This window comes from Microtus pennsylvanicus, chromosome 2 (assembly GCF_037038515.1).
Source record: "Microtus pennsylvanicus isolate mMicPen1 chromosome 2, mMicPen1.hap1, whole genome shotgun sequence".
NCBI classification, from domain to species: Eukaryota; Metazoa; Chordata; class Mammalia; order Rodentia; family Cricetidae; genus Microtus; species Microtus pennsylvanicus.
The window spans coordinates 100,220,387-100,236,398 of NC_134580.1; the positions used below are offsets into that span (position 1 = coordinate 100,220,387).

The 16,012-nt window shown below is 41.7% G+C and overlaps 1 protein-coding gene across 2 annotated transcripts in view; it reads left to right on the forward strand.

Annotated features, from left to right (window-relative positions):
* The first annotated feature begins 4,819 nt into the window (after positions 1–4,819).
* The window catches only part of Golm2 (golgi membrane protein 2), a 78,812-nt gene continuing 67,619 nt past the window's right edge, over positions 4,820–16,012 (forward strand). For both annotated transcript variants that reach the window (XM_075961968.1, XM_075961969.1), the window contains exon 1: positions 4,820–5,292. In XM_075961968.1, the coding sequence (XP_075818083.1) occupies positions 4,966–5,292 (327 nt within the window). In that variant the 5' untranslated portion in view covers positions 4,820–4,965. The remainder of the gene's footprint in view (positions 5,293–16,012) is intronic.

The following is a 16,012-nucleotide window of genomic DNA, read 5'->3' on the forward strand; positions in this document are numbered from 1 at the left end:
AGAAATAGATTACATAATGCTTTATTAACCTTGAATTTTCTTAACGCTAATGAGAAAGGAACGACAGCAGCAGAGAGACATTGGATAATGGAAAAGTCTGCTGAACTAAATCAACCGATTTATTTCAAAGATGTGCTGACCTCTCAATGGAAGCCAGGAGATGTGCTACGTTGGGGAAGGGGTTTTGCTCTTGTTTCCACAGGAGAAGAAAAATTGTGGATACCATCAAAATTAATAAAGTTTCGATTTGAAGAGGAGAAACCTCTTGGAAAGGAGAAATGACAACTCATCCACAATGATGATATTCATACAGGTGGTAAGAAAAACATATAGAATGGGGGCAGGGTTCTGTTCTTATCTCCACAGGAAAACACTCATCTTTGAGAAATTCAAGGGACCCTGGATGTTTGGATACTGACAGATGGAAAAATACCTGCCCAATAGGAAATATCAAGAAAACTGAAAGGGTTGTGTAAGTAATATTAAACCATATTTCTAAATTTATAAAGCTGGTTTTGAAGTTGGACTCTGGCTCAGTCCTTCTCCAATTCCAAGCCTGTTAGTAAGAGAAAAACCCAGAGTTTCTGGAGTTTCTGTCTCATGTCAAGAGCCATGATATGGGACAGAAAGAAATATGAGTTTAGAAAACATCTTTGCTTTTCTTCATATCTATCATACTTTTCATTGAATATATCTATCATGTCTTTCATTGAATATATATATATATGTCTATATGATTAATGCTTAAGTTTTTCATAATGAACAATGAGTTTTTCCTGAAGTGACATTTGAAGTTTCCAGGAAGAAGATGGGGCCCCATAACAACAACTCCACCTGGTTGATATGACGTCATGATACTGATAGCGCTACAACAAGACCTGCTTTGGGTACCAGCTGCACAAGACAGTTCCAACTTGGTTAGCTGAAATGGTGCACATCTTATACAACATTTTGGCCAGACCTGCACAAAATACTCAGAGACTATTGGCAATTTTAAAAGACATTGATCTTGAAATTTAACCATCATTTTACTTTCACAGGATCCCCCAGAAAGAAAGTCGCCCCTATGACAGCTGGAAGTAATTTTAGAGGACGATGTCCCCTCTCCCAGTAAAGTTTGCCCTTGGGTTTAGGGACATCATTTAGGGGTTGATTATAATTAGTATACGATTGAGGGTTGGGGGAGGAATTTTATAAGCTCAGGGATCATTTTGAAAAAAAAAAAGAGGGATGATGGGATAATAGATTTGTAATTGTGAGTTACTGTTGTTAGACAAATATATTGATATAGATTCTTGTATATTGATACAAAGTTAAATTGTATTGACTATTGTATGCATTCATGTTTCTACCTCTGTTTAAAACATTTTTTATGTATTGACATATATTGTATTGATATATATATATATTGTATATATTTACCATATTGCAGTGTACATTTCTACCTCTGATTAAGATACTTATATAATGTTTGTGTATTGATATATATTTACCTACTGCAATGTATATTTGTACATTGTTTATATTTGGAGGTCATTGTCCTCATTTGTTTCACAGTCGTTTATTGTCTTAGTCTTTAAGTTAGATAGATATTGAGAATTATATAGACTAATAGTCATCTAAGTTTGTCATTTATAATTAGACTAATCAGGTTCTTTAGATATATAGAGATTATACTCAGTATAGATAGATAATCTTCAACTTCTTCAAAGAGCTGTAGAAAATGGCCTTTAATCTAACTCAGAGTTTTGTGGTAGTGAGACACAATTGCTCCTGGCAACACCACTCTATTCCCGAGAGAATGTTGAGCACCAAAGACACTCCACCTGGAGCATTTCCTTTTGGCAGAACTGGCCTTGGGGCAAAGAAATGCCCATACCTCAACCACTGACAAAGATACAGAGCGTGCATCAATGGATAAAACAGGGCTGTCTTATCCTGCCAAGACAGGGTAAGATAGTTTTGAAAAGTTGCTTGCCTTTGAAAATGGTGTGTCAGTTATGTTAGGCCTTAGTCAAAGTTGGTTGCTTCAACGCTACTAATGTGACTTTGGGTGATTGCCTAGGTAGCTAGTTGTCTCTGTGATTTGTTGCGTGTTTTGGAAGTTGTTTTACTGAACTTCCTAATTACCCAGGTAACATTATTTCCCTTCTCAGATCTTTGATGGGGTTGAAGACTATATAAATGTAGTTACTTTCTCTCATGACTTGGCCAAGTTATTTATTATACAAGACCTAAGCTAGTTAGAATAGGATATTTGTACTTATTGTATATAATTTCATAGTAGGTTTAGAACTCTCTTATTTAAACAGAAGGGGGAGGTGTTGCGGGAGGTCCTCCCACTCCTCCAGCCTATCGCCGCTGAGATACCAGCCCCTTGGGGCGTGGTCTCTCTCCCTTTAAAAAAGCGGCCACTTCCCTCTCCTCTCTCTCTTCACTTCCTGCTCCGCCGGCGACTAGACTCTTGGTTGCGTTGCGTAGAGGGCCGTTGCCTGGGACAGTGATCTGTAAGTTTTTTCCCCTTTAAATAAATATCACCCTATTAATCATAATCCCACATTGGTGTGGCATTGTTTGTGACTTACGCCTTCATCTCTCCACTTGGATTTGTTGGATGTTTTTCTCATCATCAAGAGAACTGTGGGGCATTGCCAGCACCACATCATACCGAGGAATACACACAGTCCGTGTATTTCATCATTGGGGTTAATCTTCATAACCTGACTTAAAGAACTGATGTCTGCCTTAATTGGTCAATACCTAACTCATAAACTGGTTATCTGAATTCACTTATACACTCCCTCAGTGATTTCTATATTAGACTCACTATTAAGGGAATAGGTTGAGGAGGTAACTGTGGGACGGGGGGGGGGGGGGTATTAAGGGGGAGAGGAAGAGTCCTTTAAGTGTCAGCTCAGCAATTCCCAGTGTGTTTCGTATAATGCAGAGCTGTCAAATCCCAGTTAAAAAGAAAATATCCTTGGGAAGAGCAGCACTTTAAGCAGTTAATAGCATTTAGGGGATTTTCAACTACTGGCTGAGATAACATGTAGCTAATATTAGTAGAATAAATGGTTACGATTTCCAATCTGGGGCCGTGAGAGGATGCAGAAGGAAAGGGCACTTGCTGCCGAGCTGCACAGTCTTGATTGAGTTCGATCCCCAGGACCCATTTTTAAGGAGGGAACTCACTCTTGCAAGTTGTCTTCTGACCTCTACACGTGTGCAAAGGCATGCATGCCCCCTCCCATAAGTAAATGTAATAATTCTTTTAAATTCCATTTTTGACCTGACTTAATTTTGCCAAAGTGGAGAAGACTTCTCAGATCTTCTGAAGTCAGGGTTCAACTTTTTGAGACATCCACTTCGTCCACAGTCCAAGCCGGCTTTGAACCCCTGCCTCAACCTCCCAAGTGCTCTAAGTACAGGCAAAACTAACCTTCCAGGCTAACAGTTCAACTTTGATGTGAACCAAATAGTTACAGTTCTGTGTTGGTTTTTTTGTACAATATACAAGAGATATCCGTCGGTGAAGGTACAATATTTTTTGGAAGCAGATAAATTTTATTTTTGAAATACACAGGAAGCAGAGAAACAATTATTCAAAGATGAGAAGTCTTCCTGTCTCAAAACTATCAGGCGGTTTGAATAAATACACTAAATTAGTTTGTGTTCTTGAGGATTTATACTGTTCAAAGTTCTTGACCCGGAGTAGCAAATCCACCTCCTGCCTACACAGGTGAAACCCAGTAAGTTTGCTTAAACACGAATAATAATAATAATAAATAATAAATAATAATAAAGCAGTAATTTTCCGGAGCACTGAATGATACCTGTTGTGACCAACGGTGTTAAGAGTCACTTGGCTTTAAGCCTAGTTCAGAAGAGATAGAGAGAGGACTTTGAAGTTTCCGAATATCTTTGTTCCCTGGCTTTCTGTTAAACTGTTATTGGGGGAGAAGGGATATAAAACTAGGCGTGCAGAAACAGCTTGTAAGCGCTGCTATTGCTAATTCGGAATGTGTCAGCCGTCAGTAACGGCGCATTAGCTGCCATTCACTGAGGGCAGCTTCTGGACTTTGTCTCCAACCCCAAGCAGCAGAGCGTTTTAAAATAGGAGCACCGCGTTCTGGAATTCTTTCTGTCCGTGACAGCAGTAACCTTGGAAACCAGGCTGCTAACACATCTCAATCCCAGAGCTTCCTACAGCTTAGGTTCTCTGGCTTTCTTTTCGTATTGTCTGGGCACCGCTGTTTTGTGGGCTGATGTTAACTGTTGGTTTTGGTTTTCCCACGTCATTGGCACAAAAAAAGGACAAGAAGAAAACCTTTCTAGACATCCTCTCTGGTCGCACCTCACCTAGAGCCTTCCCTACTTGATGCTATCAATCCCAGAATTCCTGACCAGGCAAAACTGCCAAAGGGCAGCTTAAAGCAGGCTCTCCCTAGACCTGGCTTCAAAAGATCCACCCAGGTAGCAGCAGTAGGCACACCCACCCAGGTACTCGGCGCGACCCCGACCGCGCACCCCAGCCTCCAGAGAACCCTCGCGAGACAGGACCGCAAGGGGACGAGAGTAAACCCACTATCTCGCGAGAAGAGGGGGCGTCGGCGGAAACGAGCTAATGGCCCCCCGGGCGCCCCTGCCCTAGCCGATGGGCGGGGACGAAGAAAACCCGCCCCCTTCCGGCCCGCATCCCCGCCCCCAGCCCTGAGGCGTGGGGCGTCAGATACCGACGCCTCCTTCTCCCGGTCCCCTGCGGCGGGCGCCTGCTCCGCTGCGCTCCGACTCTTGGAGGGCTCGCGGCAGGGAGCGCCGAGGGGGCGGGGAGGACTCGCGACGCCCCGCCCCCTTCCGCGCTCCGGCAGATAGGCCGGCCTCCGGGGGTCCTGGTCCCGAGGCGGCTCGGAGCGCAGGCCGGCGCTGCCCGCAGGTGTCGGCGGCGTCGGCGGAGCTACCGGCCCCATGGTGGGTTTCGGGGCTAACCGGCGGGCCGGCCGGCTGCCCTCCTTCGTGCTGGTGGTGTTGCTGCTGGTCATCGTCGTCCTTGCCTTCAACTACTGGAGCATCTCCTCGCGCCACGTTCTGCTTCAGGAGGAGGTGGCCGAGCTGCAGGGCCAAGTCCAGCGCACCGAGGTGGCCCGTGGGCGCCTGGAGAAGCGCAACTCGGACCTCTTGCTCTTGGTGGATACGCATAAGAAGCAGATCGACCAGAAGGAGGCCGACTACGACCGCCTGAGCAGCCGGCTGCAGGCCAGGGAGGGCCTGGGCAAGAGATGCGAGGATGACAAGGTAAGGTCGAGCCCTTTCCTCGGCCCTCCTAGGGGTGGGGTATAAATTAATATTAGCCCCCCGGCGTTTGCGGTACGCCTTCGGCATAGTAGCCCTGGAAGCTCCCCAGCCCCCAGCAACCCCGTGTGTTGTCAGACTTTCCCGGCACCAGCGCCACATTCTCCATTCGCTTCCAGAAAGGCTGGCTGTTAAGTTCTAGTTCTCCGGAGTGGCCTATGTGTAGATGCCGCCTTTTCTCCCAGAGCTCAACTGCTGAGCTGGCACTGGTAACCCTGGCCTGTGTGGCCGCCTTACGTTTACGGCCACACAAATCTGCAGACTGCCAGGTATGGTGTGGGCATTGTCTCACCCTCATTCTGTGCAGACTGATCAATATTAATTTATTTCAGAATGGGGCCTCCCTTCCCATTCGGTGCACAACATCTATTTTTAAACAGCATGACTTTTAAAATCTCTGTAAGTCTAGGTATTTTGTGAAGTAGGTTTTAAAAACAAATTATTTTTGTGTTGAAAATGGTATGATAGATGAGTCGGGAACCATATATGAGCCACACTTGTGACTTGGACACCGTTAATCCATTATCTTCTCCATTTGAATTGTTAATGAAATTAGCCAAAATGGTAGAATCTAAAAATAAGTTCATAGGAACAGAATCTATGTCTGTGTCATTATTATTCTTGAAAGAAAATAAAATTGGGTATGCTTAAGTAGCTGTTAGGACTGGTGTTAAAGGCAGATAGAAAATACAACATTTTAAATTTTAAAAGTTTAAAACGACAGTGATTGTATCCTACTTTTTTTTTATTGGTTTTCGCCATTTTATTGATAGCTTATAACCTAGGCAACTTCAGCTTAAAAATCAGAATTTTTAAAATTTCTTGATGGGCACTATTGTAGATGACTTTTCTGGGCTTTTAGAAAACAATTTTACATTTATTTATTTAGTTGCATGCACGTGTGCGAGGCGTGCACCTACACACACATGCCAGAGAACATGTATGGGGATCGGAGAACTGCTTTCTGGGGTCCATCCTGTGGTTTCCAGGGACTGAACAAACTCAGGTCACCTGTCTTGGCAGCAAGTGTTGCTGGCCCTTAAATTGAGTCGTGTGTGTGTGTGTGTGTGTGTGTGTGTGTGTGTGTGTGTGTGTCTTCACCTGAGTGCACATGTCGATTTCAGAGGACAACACGTAGGAGTCATTTTTCTCCTTCTACCATGTTGGTCCTGGAAATGGAACTCAAGTTCCATGAGATATCATGAGCTCCCAACCTTCTTACCCTCTTTGACCTTTACCTTGCTTCTTATTTCATGAAAACTGAGTCTCATTGTTTCTTGTAACCCTTTCTTCTTGACACGGTATGGATGTCCTCTGAGAGAGACTTATGCACCTGCTACACACTTAACTCTAAAGCATGAACAACTCTTGGATACAGTAGATGGAAACTTGTGAGAGTTTGGAGTGGTAAAGTAAGGTCTTCAAGATGGACAAGGACACCCTTTTGAGTTAACTCCCTCTGCCTTTTGGTTGTGGATCAAAATGTGAGCTCTTGGCTTTCTTTGCTCTGCTGTCTGATGGCCTTTAACCCTGTAAAACCCTAAGTGTTTTAGTTTTCTATTGCCTTGACAGAACACCCTGACCAAGGCACCTTAGAAAAGAAAGCATTTTATTGGTGGCTTAAATTTTATTATTGTATGTGTGTGGGTGTTTTGTCTGCATGTTTATCTGTGCACCACATGAGTATCTGGTTCCCAAGGAGGCCAGAAGGAGGCTTTGGGTCTCCTGGAACTAGACTTAGAGGTGCTTTTGAGCCACCTTATGAGTGCTGGGAATTGAAGCCAGGTCCTCTGCAGAAGGCACAGAGGAATACTGGGAATGGCATGAATCTTTTGAAACCTCAAAACCTGCTTGGAGTTGAATTTTTTTACTCTTTGGGGCCTGCCACCCTCCTCCCAAATAAAAACTTAGAGACTTATCCTACTTATAAGTGCCTGGCCTTAATTTGACTTGTTTCTAGCTAGCTTTTCTAACTTAAATTACTCTGTTTCTCTCTAACTAAGGTTTGCCTCTGGATTTTTACCCTTCTTTATTCTGTATTTTGTTCTTCTTATTCTGTGGCTGGGTGGCTGGCCATTGTTGTCCTGTTCTCCTCCCTTGAGCCTAGATTTCTCATATTTATTCTCTCTCTTGCCTGGCTATTGACCATTCGGCGCTTCATAAATCAGTCAGGTGTTTTAGGCAGGCAAAGTGACAAAAGTGACACAGCTTTACAGAGTTAAACAAATGCAACAGAAAAGAATGCAGCACATCTTTGCATCATTAAACAAATATTCCACAGCATAAATGAATGTAACGCATCTTAAACTAATGTTCCACAATACCTGTCCCCAGTGACACACCTCCTTCAACAAGGCCACACCTCCTAATCTCTTTCCCAAACAATTCTACCAACTGGGGAGCAAGTATTCAAACATATGAGCCTATTAGGACCATTCAAACCACTTCATAGATTCAGAAATCCCAGCTCTGGAACCAGGAAGATGATATTTGCTTCCTCCAGTTTATTGTGCCAGTTCTACATGAGAATAAAAGAGCTTGAAAGCGTTCTCATTACTGTCCAGGAAAGTGGAGATCAGACCCATTCCTCTAGATTCTCTCCAAGTTACTGTATTTTATTCTGTTCTGTAAATGATTTTAACTTGGAGAAGGTATTGGTGGAGAAGGGCTGCCATAACAGTACCACAGACTAGATAAAGAACTTCATTTCTACACAGCCTTGGAAGCAGAGAGTCCCAGGTCAAGGTACTGGCAAGTACTGGTTTTCTCTGAGACTTCTCACCTTGGCTACAGATGACTCTTGCTCCCTTGTCCTGCTATGGAGTTCCCTGTGTGCATGCATCCCCAGTGCCTCATCTTCTTAGATTCCAGGCGTTTTGGATTGTGACCCCTGTTGTACACAATTCTTCTAAAAGTAAAACAAACATCTTCTTCAGTTTTAACTGTTTAAAAGTAAACAGTTCAATAAGCCCAGACGGGATGCCTGCATAGAAAAGAGCATCCCGTCTGGGCTTATTGAACTGTTTACTTCCTCTCATAAATGGCTGAGGGGGGGGTCACTAAATCTTTCCTTGAGTGCTGAGCCACTCCATACCAGCTATTGTATACAACTCTGTACTAATTGTTCAGGGCATCAGGGAGGGCTAGAGTCTATAGGCTGGTGAAACCTAGGGGAGGAGGCTGCATCTGTGTGGCTGTGGGAAAACTTTCATTCCTCCTGAGTAAAGATCTTCTGGTGGGGCCTTGGTCAGTGAAAGAGAGCGCCACACTCATGTAAGTAACCCGTTACCTATGTGTGATAAGGAAATCCAGTAAACTCATTGGTTTCCCAGGGGTAGATGTCTTTTATGTTTTCCCATGAGGATGCATTTTAGCAACAGCCCCACACTAGTAACCTCACTTAATCACTTTATTAAACTCCAAATATGACCATATTCTGAAATCCTGGAGGTTGAAACCTCAATGTTCACCCAGTATCTTGGATGAGTCAATCACATACACAATGTAGTCTCTTTTTTTCCCCCTCTTCTTTCTGCCAAAAAAAACCCCCTCCATTACATGTACTATATTTTTCTTTTTGTAATAGACAAGAGGCTCACTATAGACCAAGGCTGGGTCCAAGTACTGGTGTTTATGTATGTGCCCTCCCTCAGCTTGCGATTAGATTCTTGTTACTTTGTCTCATGCAATGCAACAGATGGTCAGGTTCAAGCTCTTGATAAGGGAAAAAACTATTTGAGTGTAGACAATGTCTTCCTCAAAACTCTTGTTCTGTTACAAATATACATACACAAAGGTCAAATTTTGAAATTAGGTGTGGTAGCATTGGTCAGTAATCACAGCCTGGGGAGGTGGAGGCTAGAGAGCCATGAATTCAAGGCCGACCTAGGTTACATAATGAAACTTTGTTTTGAGAAAAGAAAAAAAAAACCTCAGTTTTGAGGCTTGGAGCTGAACAATAAATGACTCCTTTTTATCTTAATTGTCACAATCCTGACTGTGACTATATTAAAAAGAATAGCTGGACGGTGGCACACACTTTTAATCCCAGCAGTCAGGAGTCAGAGGCAGGAGGATCTCTATGAGCTCAAAGTCAGCCTGGTCTACACAGAGATACCTGTCTTGAAAAACAAACAAACAAACAAAAAAGGTGTGTGTGTGTGTGTGTGTGTGTGTGTGTGTGTGTGTATAATAGCTTTAGTTAAATGAAGAAAAGACAGAAAGGAGAATGGAGAGCATATTATATTTTTCCTTCAGAAATTATCTTCACTGTATGTACTGCACAATGTATAGGTATATAACACCCACACACATCAAACCTATGTATAAAAGCTTTGGCACCCAGCAGATGTTTACTTAGAAACCAGGTCTGGGCAGTAGGTGTGCCCTTTACCACACTATACTGTATTGTATAATCAAGCAAATTGCTTTTCTGTGCCTCATTATCCTCATCTACAAAAGGACAATGATAATCTTCTTACTCTTTGGAATTTTAAATTAAATTCATTAAAGTTCTCTTTTTTAAAAAGGTGTATACCCTATTGCCCATCCATTTTAAATGGGGCCAGAGAGAGAATGCTTCATTGGTTAAGAGCACTGGCTGCTTTTCTAGAGGACCGGGATTTAGTTCTTAGAACTCATCTGTGCTCACAACCATCTGTAATTCCAGTTCCATAGGATCTAAAGCCTCTTGTTGTTCCACAAACACCAGGCACATACATGGTGCACAGGCATACATGCAGACAAAACTTTATGCACTGAAAATAGTATTAAGTAAATATTAAAAAGAAAATCTTAAATGGTGTCTTTGCTGCTATTATTATTATTATTATTATTATTATTCCTTTACTGCTTACTTATTTATGCTGCCTTTTCTCCAGGATGGGACTCTGTCTGTGTTCCTGCCCAAGATCAGTCTTTTTTCCTAGATGTTGGACTTTTTTCCTTCCCATTTACTAGTCCAATTTCAGTTAAATTTAGTTGGTTTCTCCCATACTTGTCTTATCTGATTCCCTGGAGCTTGACTGTTTCTGTATTTTAAGGATCAGCCTTCCATAGTTCTAAAATGCATCCATACTTATGCTTTCCCTCAGCTCACTGGTCATAATCTGGCCAGCCACTTAATAACTAATAAATTGCTATCTCGTGAAACTCAAAATCATGCAAAATTAGAACCCTCCTCATTCTGAGCTTCCTCTCCTACTTTATTAGTCTTGTACATACATGGTGTTTATGTAACAGTTATTAAAACAGGTTAGAATTTTGGGCTTTTCCTTTAAGCAGTTCTCCTCATAAGCAAACCCAAGCACCCTCAGACCTTACTTTCCGAATGGTTGTATCAATTATTTCATGAAGTCAGAAAATTGTTCAGTCTTTAAGGTCTTCTGTAGAGTGGCTCCAACCACCTGTGTCTTCCACTCGCTCCTGATCCAGGATGTTCAAGACTGGTGGTTCTGCTGAGTTTTGTCTCCTTTTACCTTTCTGTGTCATGATTGACTTGTGTGTTTCTTCCTCTTTCTTGACTCATCCTCTTGATTCTTTTTTTGCCCATCCCTCTTTATCCACCTTCTGAGCCTTCTATATTCACTCTGTAACCGCTAGTACTTCTGATCATGCTTTTTGTTTTTTATGTATAATTTACATTTATTATTTGAGCCACACTAGTTTATTTGTTTAGCTAATGATAGCTTTCTTTGCGTTAACCTCCTCTTGTCAACATTGTAAGTTCCTTGAGGACAGACTGCTTTAAATTTTCTCCTGTGGGGTTTCTGATAGCACTTATTGTTGACTGAATGTTAAGAGTTCATATGCCTATCTCTCCCATACCGCCTCCCCAAATCCTGTTCAAGTTTTAATCCCTGTTAATGTGATTGTCACTTTTGGAAATGGGTATAGCTTCTGACATTCCTAAGAGAAACTTTCAAATTCTCTGTACCTCTGGCTCTTACAGTCTTTCTGGGCTCTCTTCTGCATTGATCCCTGAGTCTTAGAGTTGTGTTACAGAGATATCTGTTGGGGCTAGGTCCCACAGCTCCGCATTTTGATTGCTTGTGGATTTTTTTGTATGGTGTCCATCCATTGGAAAGAGAAGTTTCCTTATGAGGGGTGAGGACTATACTTATGTGTAGTTAGGGATTATGGTAGCTTAGTAAATGCTGAGTGTGGGTTCTTCAAGATTCATGAACTCGCTAGGCCTGGGTAGGTGACTAGGTTTCCAGTTCCAGACATCATTTACCTTTCATTGAACTGTTGATAATTCCAGTTAGAAAGCTATTGGTTACCAGCAAAGTATGTGTACTATTACTGTGCCATAGGATTATCAAACCTTGTTGGTGATTGTGGTTTATAGGATTGTTGGTTTCTTCCCCTCTTTGGAAGCTTTCATGGTATTTTCTGGTGCCTTGAAAGCTAGTTCCAAGGGAGGAGGCTTTCAGGTTGGTTCTAGCTTAGGAGCCTCTGAGCCCTGTGTCTGAAAGCATGGTGTCTTCAGCAATAGGGACTTACTTTCCACCGTTGGGGTACGGCCAAGGGTAATAAGAAGAGCCTATAATGTTCTAGAGTCTCTTGGGCAACCCTGGTCAACAGTTCAAAAGAGGGCTTCTTGTACCTGGTGTTGGGGTTTTTGTTAGATGGTCTTTGGCACTTGGATGTAGCATTGTAAGCCCAGATGGAAAAATTTCATTAAACTGTATATGTAGATTTGTACACTGACTTAAGTGTACTATAGGTATTTTAGGATGGTTAATAGTATGATTTCTTAAGACTTTCAGACATACTTTCTGTATTTATTTCTGTCCCCTTCCCTAACCAGAGCCCCCCTGTTTTTCCCATTTTCCCCTTCAGATCATCTGTACCCTGTTTTTCCTTCTCTCTTGTGCTTCCCGCCCCCATGGTCCCTTTTTTACTTTCCTGGTTTCTAAAGTTACTCCAGAATATGTACTCATACCTGAATATTTGGAGCTAGGATCCTCAGATGGGAGACAACATGCAACATTTGTCTTTCTGGGTACGGGTTAATTTATTCAATATGATCTTTTTTATTCCCATTCATTTACCTGGTTAGATCCTGGAAAAGGATAGGATAATCTTATTGATGTGTTTTTACTTTGGCTTAAAAAACATTTCAAACAAAAAACCAAATTTATATTTATTAGTTTTTATTTTATATGTTTGAGTGTTTTGCTGCGAATATGTCTGTGCACCATGTGTGTGTCTGGTACCCAGTGAGGCCACAAGAAGGTGTTGCATCCCCTAGAATTGCTTCCCCTAGAATGGTGAGCTGCCATGTGGGTGCTAGGAATCAAACCTGGGCCCTTTAATAAAGTAGTCAGTGCTCTTGAAAATACCTCGTTGAGGGCTGGAGAGATGACTCAGAAGTTAAGAGCACTGGCTGCTCTTCCTTAGTTTAGTTCCTAGCAACCACATGGCAGCTTATAACCATCCATAATGAGATCTGATACCCTCTTCTAGCATGCAGACATATGTTCAGACAGAATACTGTGTACATAATAAATAAATCTTTTTTAAAAAATGCATTGTTGAGAATTTTTACATCGATGTTCATCAGAAAAATTGATCTATAATTTTTCTGTTAGATATTTGTCTGGTTTTGGTATCAGAGTTAATACTGGCTTTGTTAAAAGAATTTACAAGTGTTCCTTTCTTTTTCTTTTTTATGGAATAGTTTAAGGAGTGTTTTTGTTCTTCTTTGGAGCTCTAGTATAATTCTGTTTTGCAGTCACCTGATTCTGGTTTTGTTGTTTTGTTTTTTAGTTTATATTGCAGATGTATACTATTCCTGGTTTGGACCTACTTTTCTTTTTCCCCAAATATATACTGTCTTGAGTTTGAAAATCTAGTCTGTACAGGGAGGATGTGTAGCGCAATAGCAGAGTGCCTGCCTAGCGTGCAATAGGGTGTGTGTGTTTGTGTGTGTGTGCATACAAATAATCCAGTCCAGGTCCTTGCACATGTAGGTAAACACACTACTGCTGAGCTGTATCTCCAACTGAAGCCCTTGGTTTGATCCCAAAACTGCAAAAACGAAACAAACTCCAGTCTTGTAGGGAGTGGGCAATTGGGAAAGGTTGGGCAACAGGTGCAGTGTTGGTTGACAGAATGACTAAGTTCTGATGTTCTCTTGCAGTCAGCTGACTACAGGTAACAGTAATGCACTATATGTTTCAGGATAATGGTAAGGATTTCAAGTATTTCGTCAGCAAGAAGTGAAAAGCATTTGAGGTGATGGATATATTAATTACTCCACTTTGATCAATATACATCAAACGTGTTTCAAAACATCACATTTTGCACTATGTATGAGTATTATATACCAAAATAAAATAGAATGCTAAGAAAGTAAAAAACTGAGTGTTGTAAACACAGATTTGGCACTACAAATTACGTGTGGACTCAGTAAATATTTGATGACTGATTTAGCAGTTTGCCCTGGTTTTGAAACCAAAGCATTGTAAATCTGTGCTGGGCTACCCAACAGATTACCCACGTCTCTGAGAGCACTATAAAGGTCGTGATCAAAATATTCTGATGTAAAACCGTCCATCATCAACTCATTGTCTTTTCAGCATGAAAAGAATATTGTGTTTGTTTCCTGTATATTTTTTTCTCCTACACACCCTCCCAGAGTAGTTAATTTTGAGATGGAGTCTTGCTATGTTGCTCAGTCTGGTCTTAAATCCTGGGTTCAAGCAGAACTACAGAAGCAAAAACGCAAGGTTAGTATATGTAGTGACTTCCTCGTGGACTTTGATGGATTAGGCCTGTGTTTTAGTTTTGGCAGGTGCTGTCTACATGCTGAGTTTTACAGCCAGAATGGTACTTCTACCATAGAGTCAGTTGTACTAAGATCTCTGGGACTCTGTCACACTACACAGAAACCCTGTCTTGGAAAAAAAAAAAGTATATATGACTGTTTTACTTTCTGTTACGTGTCTGCATGACATATGTATTGTGTCTACAGAGAACAGAAGAGGCTGTTGGATCTCTTGGATCTGGAGTTACAGAAGGTTTTGAGTCACCATGTAGTAACTGGTAATTGAACTCCGGTCCTTTGGGAAAATAGCCAGTGCTCTTAACCACTGGGCCATCTCTTCAGCTCTCACCTCCATGTAATTGTTGTCCTTGTCTTCGTCCTCCTTAAGGACTTTGCTTCAGCTCATGGTTCAGGGGCTGTCAGGCTGTCATGGCAGTCAGGGCATGGTGACTATTGAGGCTCCCTTTGTTCATTTTTAAAGATTTACTATGAGTGCTCTGTCAACTTTATGGCTGAAGAGGGCATTAAATTGCCACTATAGATGGTTGTGAGCTACCATGTGGTTGCTGGGAATTGAACTCAGGACCTCTGAAAGAGCAGCCAGTGCTCTTAACCACTGAGCCATCTCTCCTTCTCCCCCCCTTTGTTCATTTTATATCTGACATTGTTATTGAGCTGTCATTCTTTATGTACTCTAGGTGGCAAACTCAATCAGACATAATCTGTAATTTTTGTCCTCGATTTTGTAGGTTGTGTTTTCAGTTTGTCACTAGTATTTTTTGAAGTTTTGACTGTTGATGATTTCAGTTTTATATTTTTTTATTGGTTGTCTCTGCTTTTTATTATCAAATTTAAGAAATAAATATAAAATCCAAGGTTATAGACATTTTTCCTGTTCTAAAAGTTACACAATTTTATTTCTATTGAGGCCTTTGTTTCATTTGAGTTGGTTTTCCCATATGATATGATAGAACCTTGCTTTGCATGTGGTTTATTCAGTTGTCCCAGCATGCTGAAGAAACTTGTCATGGTCAATCTTGTTAATTTGATTGGATTGACAGACCCTAAGGGGTGTTAGTAAAGCATATCTCTAGTTGTATTTGTGAGAATGTTTCCAGAGAGTTTATGAGGGCTCTGACCTAAACAGTGGTTTCATCTTCTAATGGATCCAGTATTTGAATAGCTGTTGGGCGGAGGAAATCTTGGCCCTGGTCCATTTTGTACTGTTGTCTGCTTCCTGCCATAAGGTGAAGAAGCTCTTGTGTCACATCTTCTGTTGTTAAGATAGTCTGCTCTCAGCTAGGCCCAGGAGCTTTGAAGCCAGCTGTACTTCTGAAGCTGACCCAAACAAATCCTCCTTCTTAAGCTTATAGCAGGTATCTTGTCGCTGTGGAAAAACTGACACAGGTCTCTCTCTTTTTTTTTTTCATTAACTGTCTTGGCATTCTTGTAGAAAATCAGTTGATTGTATACATGTTGAATTGTTTTGGGTCTCTTAGGACTGTACACTTAACAGTCAAATACCATACTAAGGGGTTTTAGTTCATCCTTGAGGTGAAGGAGAATAATATAATAAGATTTATTTTGAAAAGATAAGACCTAGGTGGTGGCGCATGCCTTTAATCCCAGCACTTGGGAGGCAGAGGCAGGTGGATCTCTGTGAGTTCGAGGCCAGCCTGGTCTACAAGGGCTAGTTCCAGGACAGGCTCCAAAGCTACAGAGAAACCATGTCACAAAAAACCAAAAAAAAAAAAATGATAAGAGCTGGCCATTGTGGCACATACCTGTAAACCCAGGAAATGAAAGCATTTAGAAATAATGTTTACCTGGTGTGGGGTGGTGGCGAATGCCTCTAATCCCAGCCCCAGCACTTGGGAGGCAGAGTCAGGT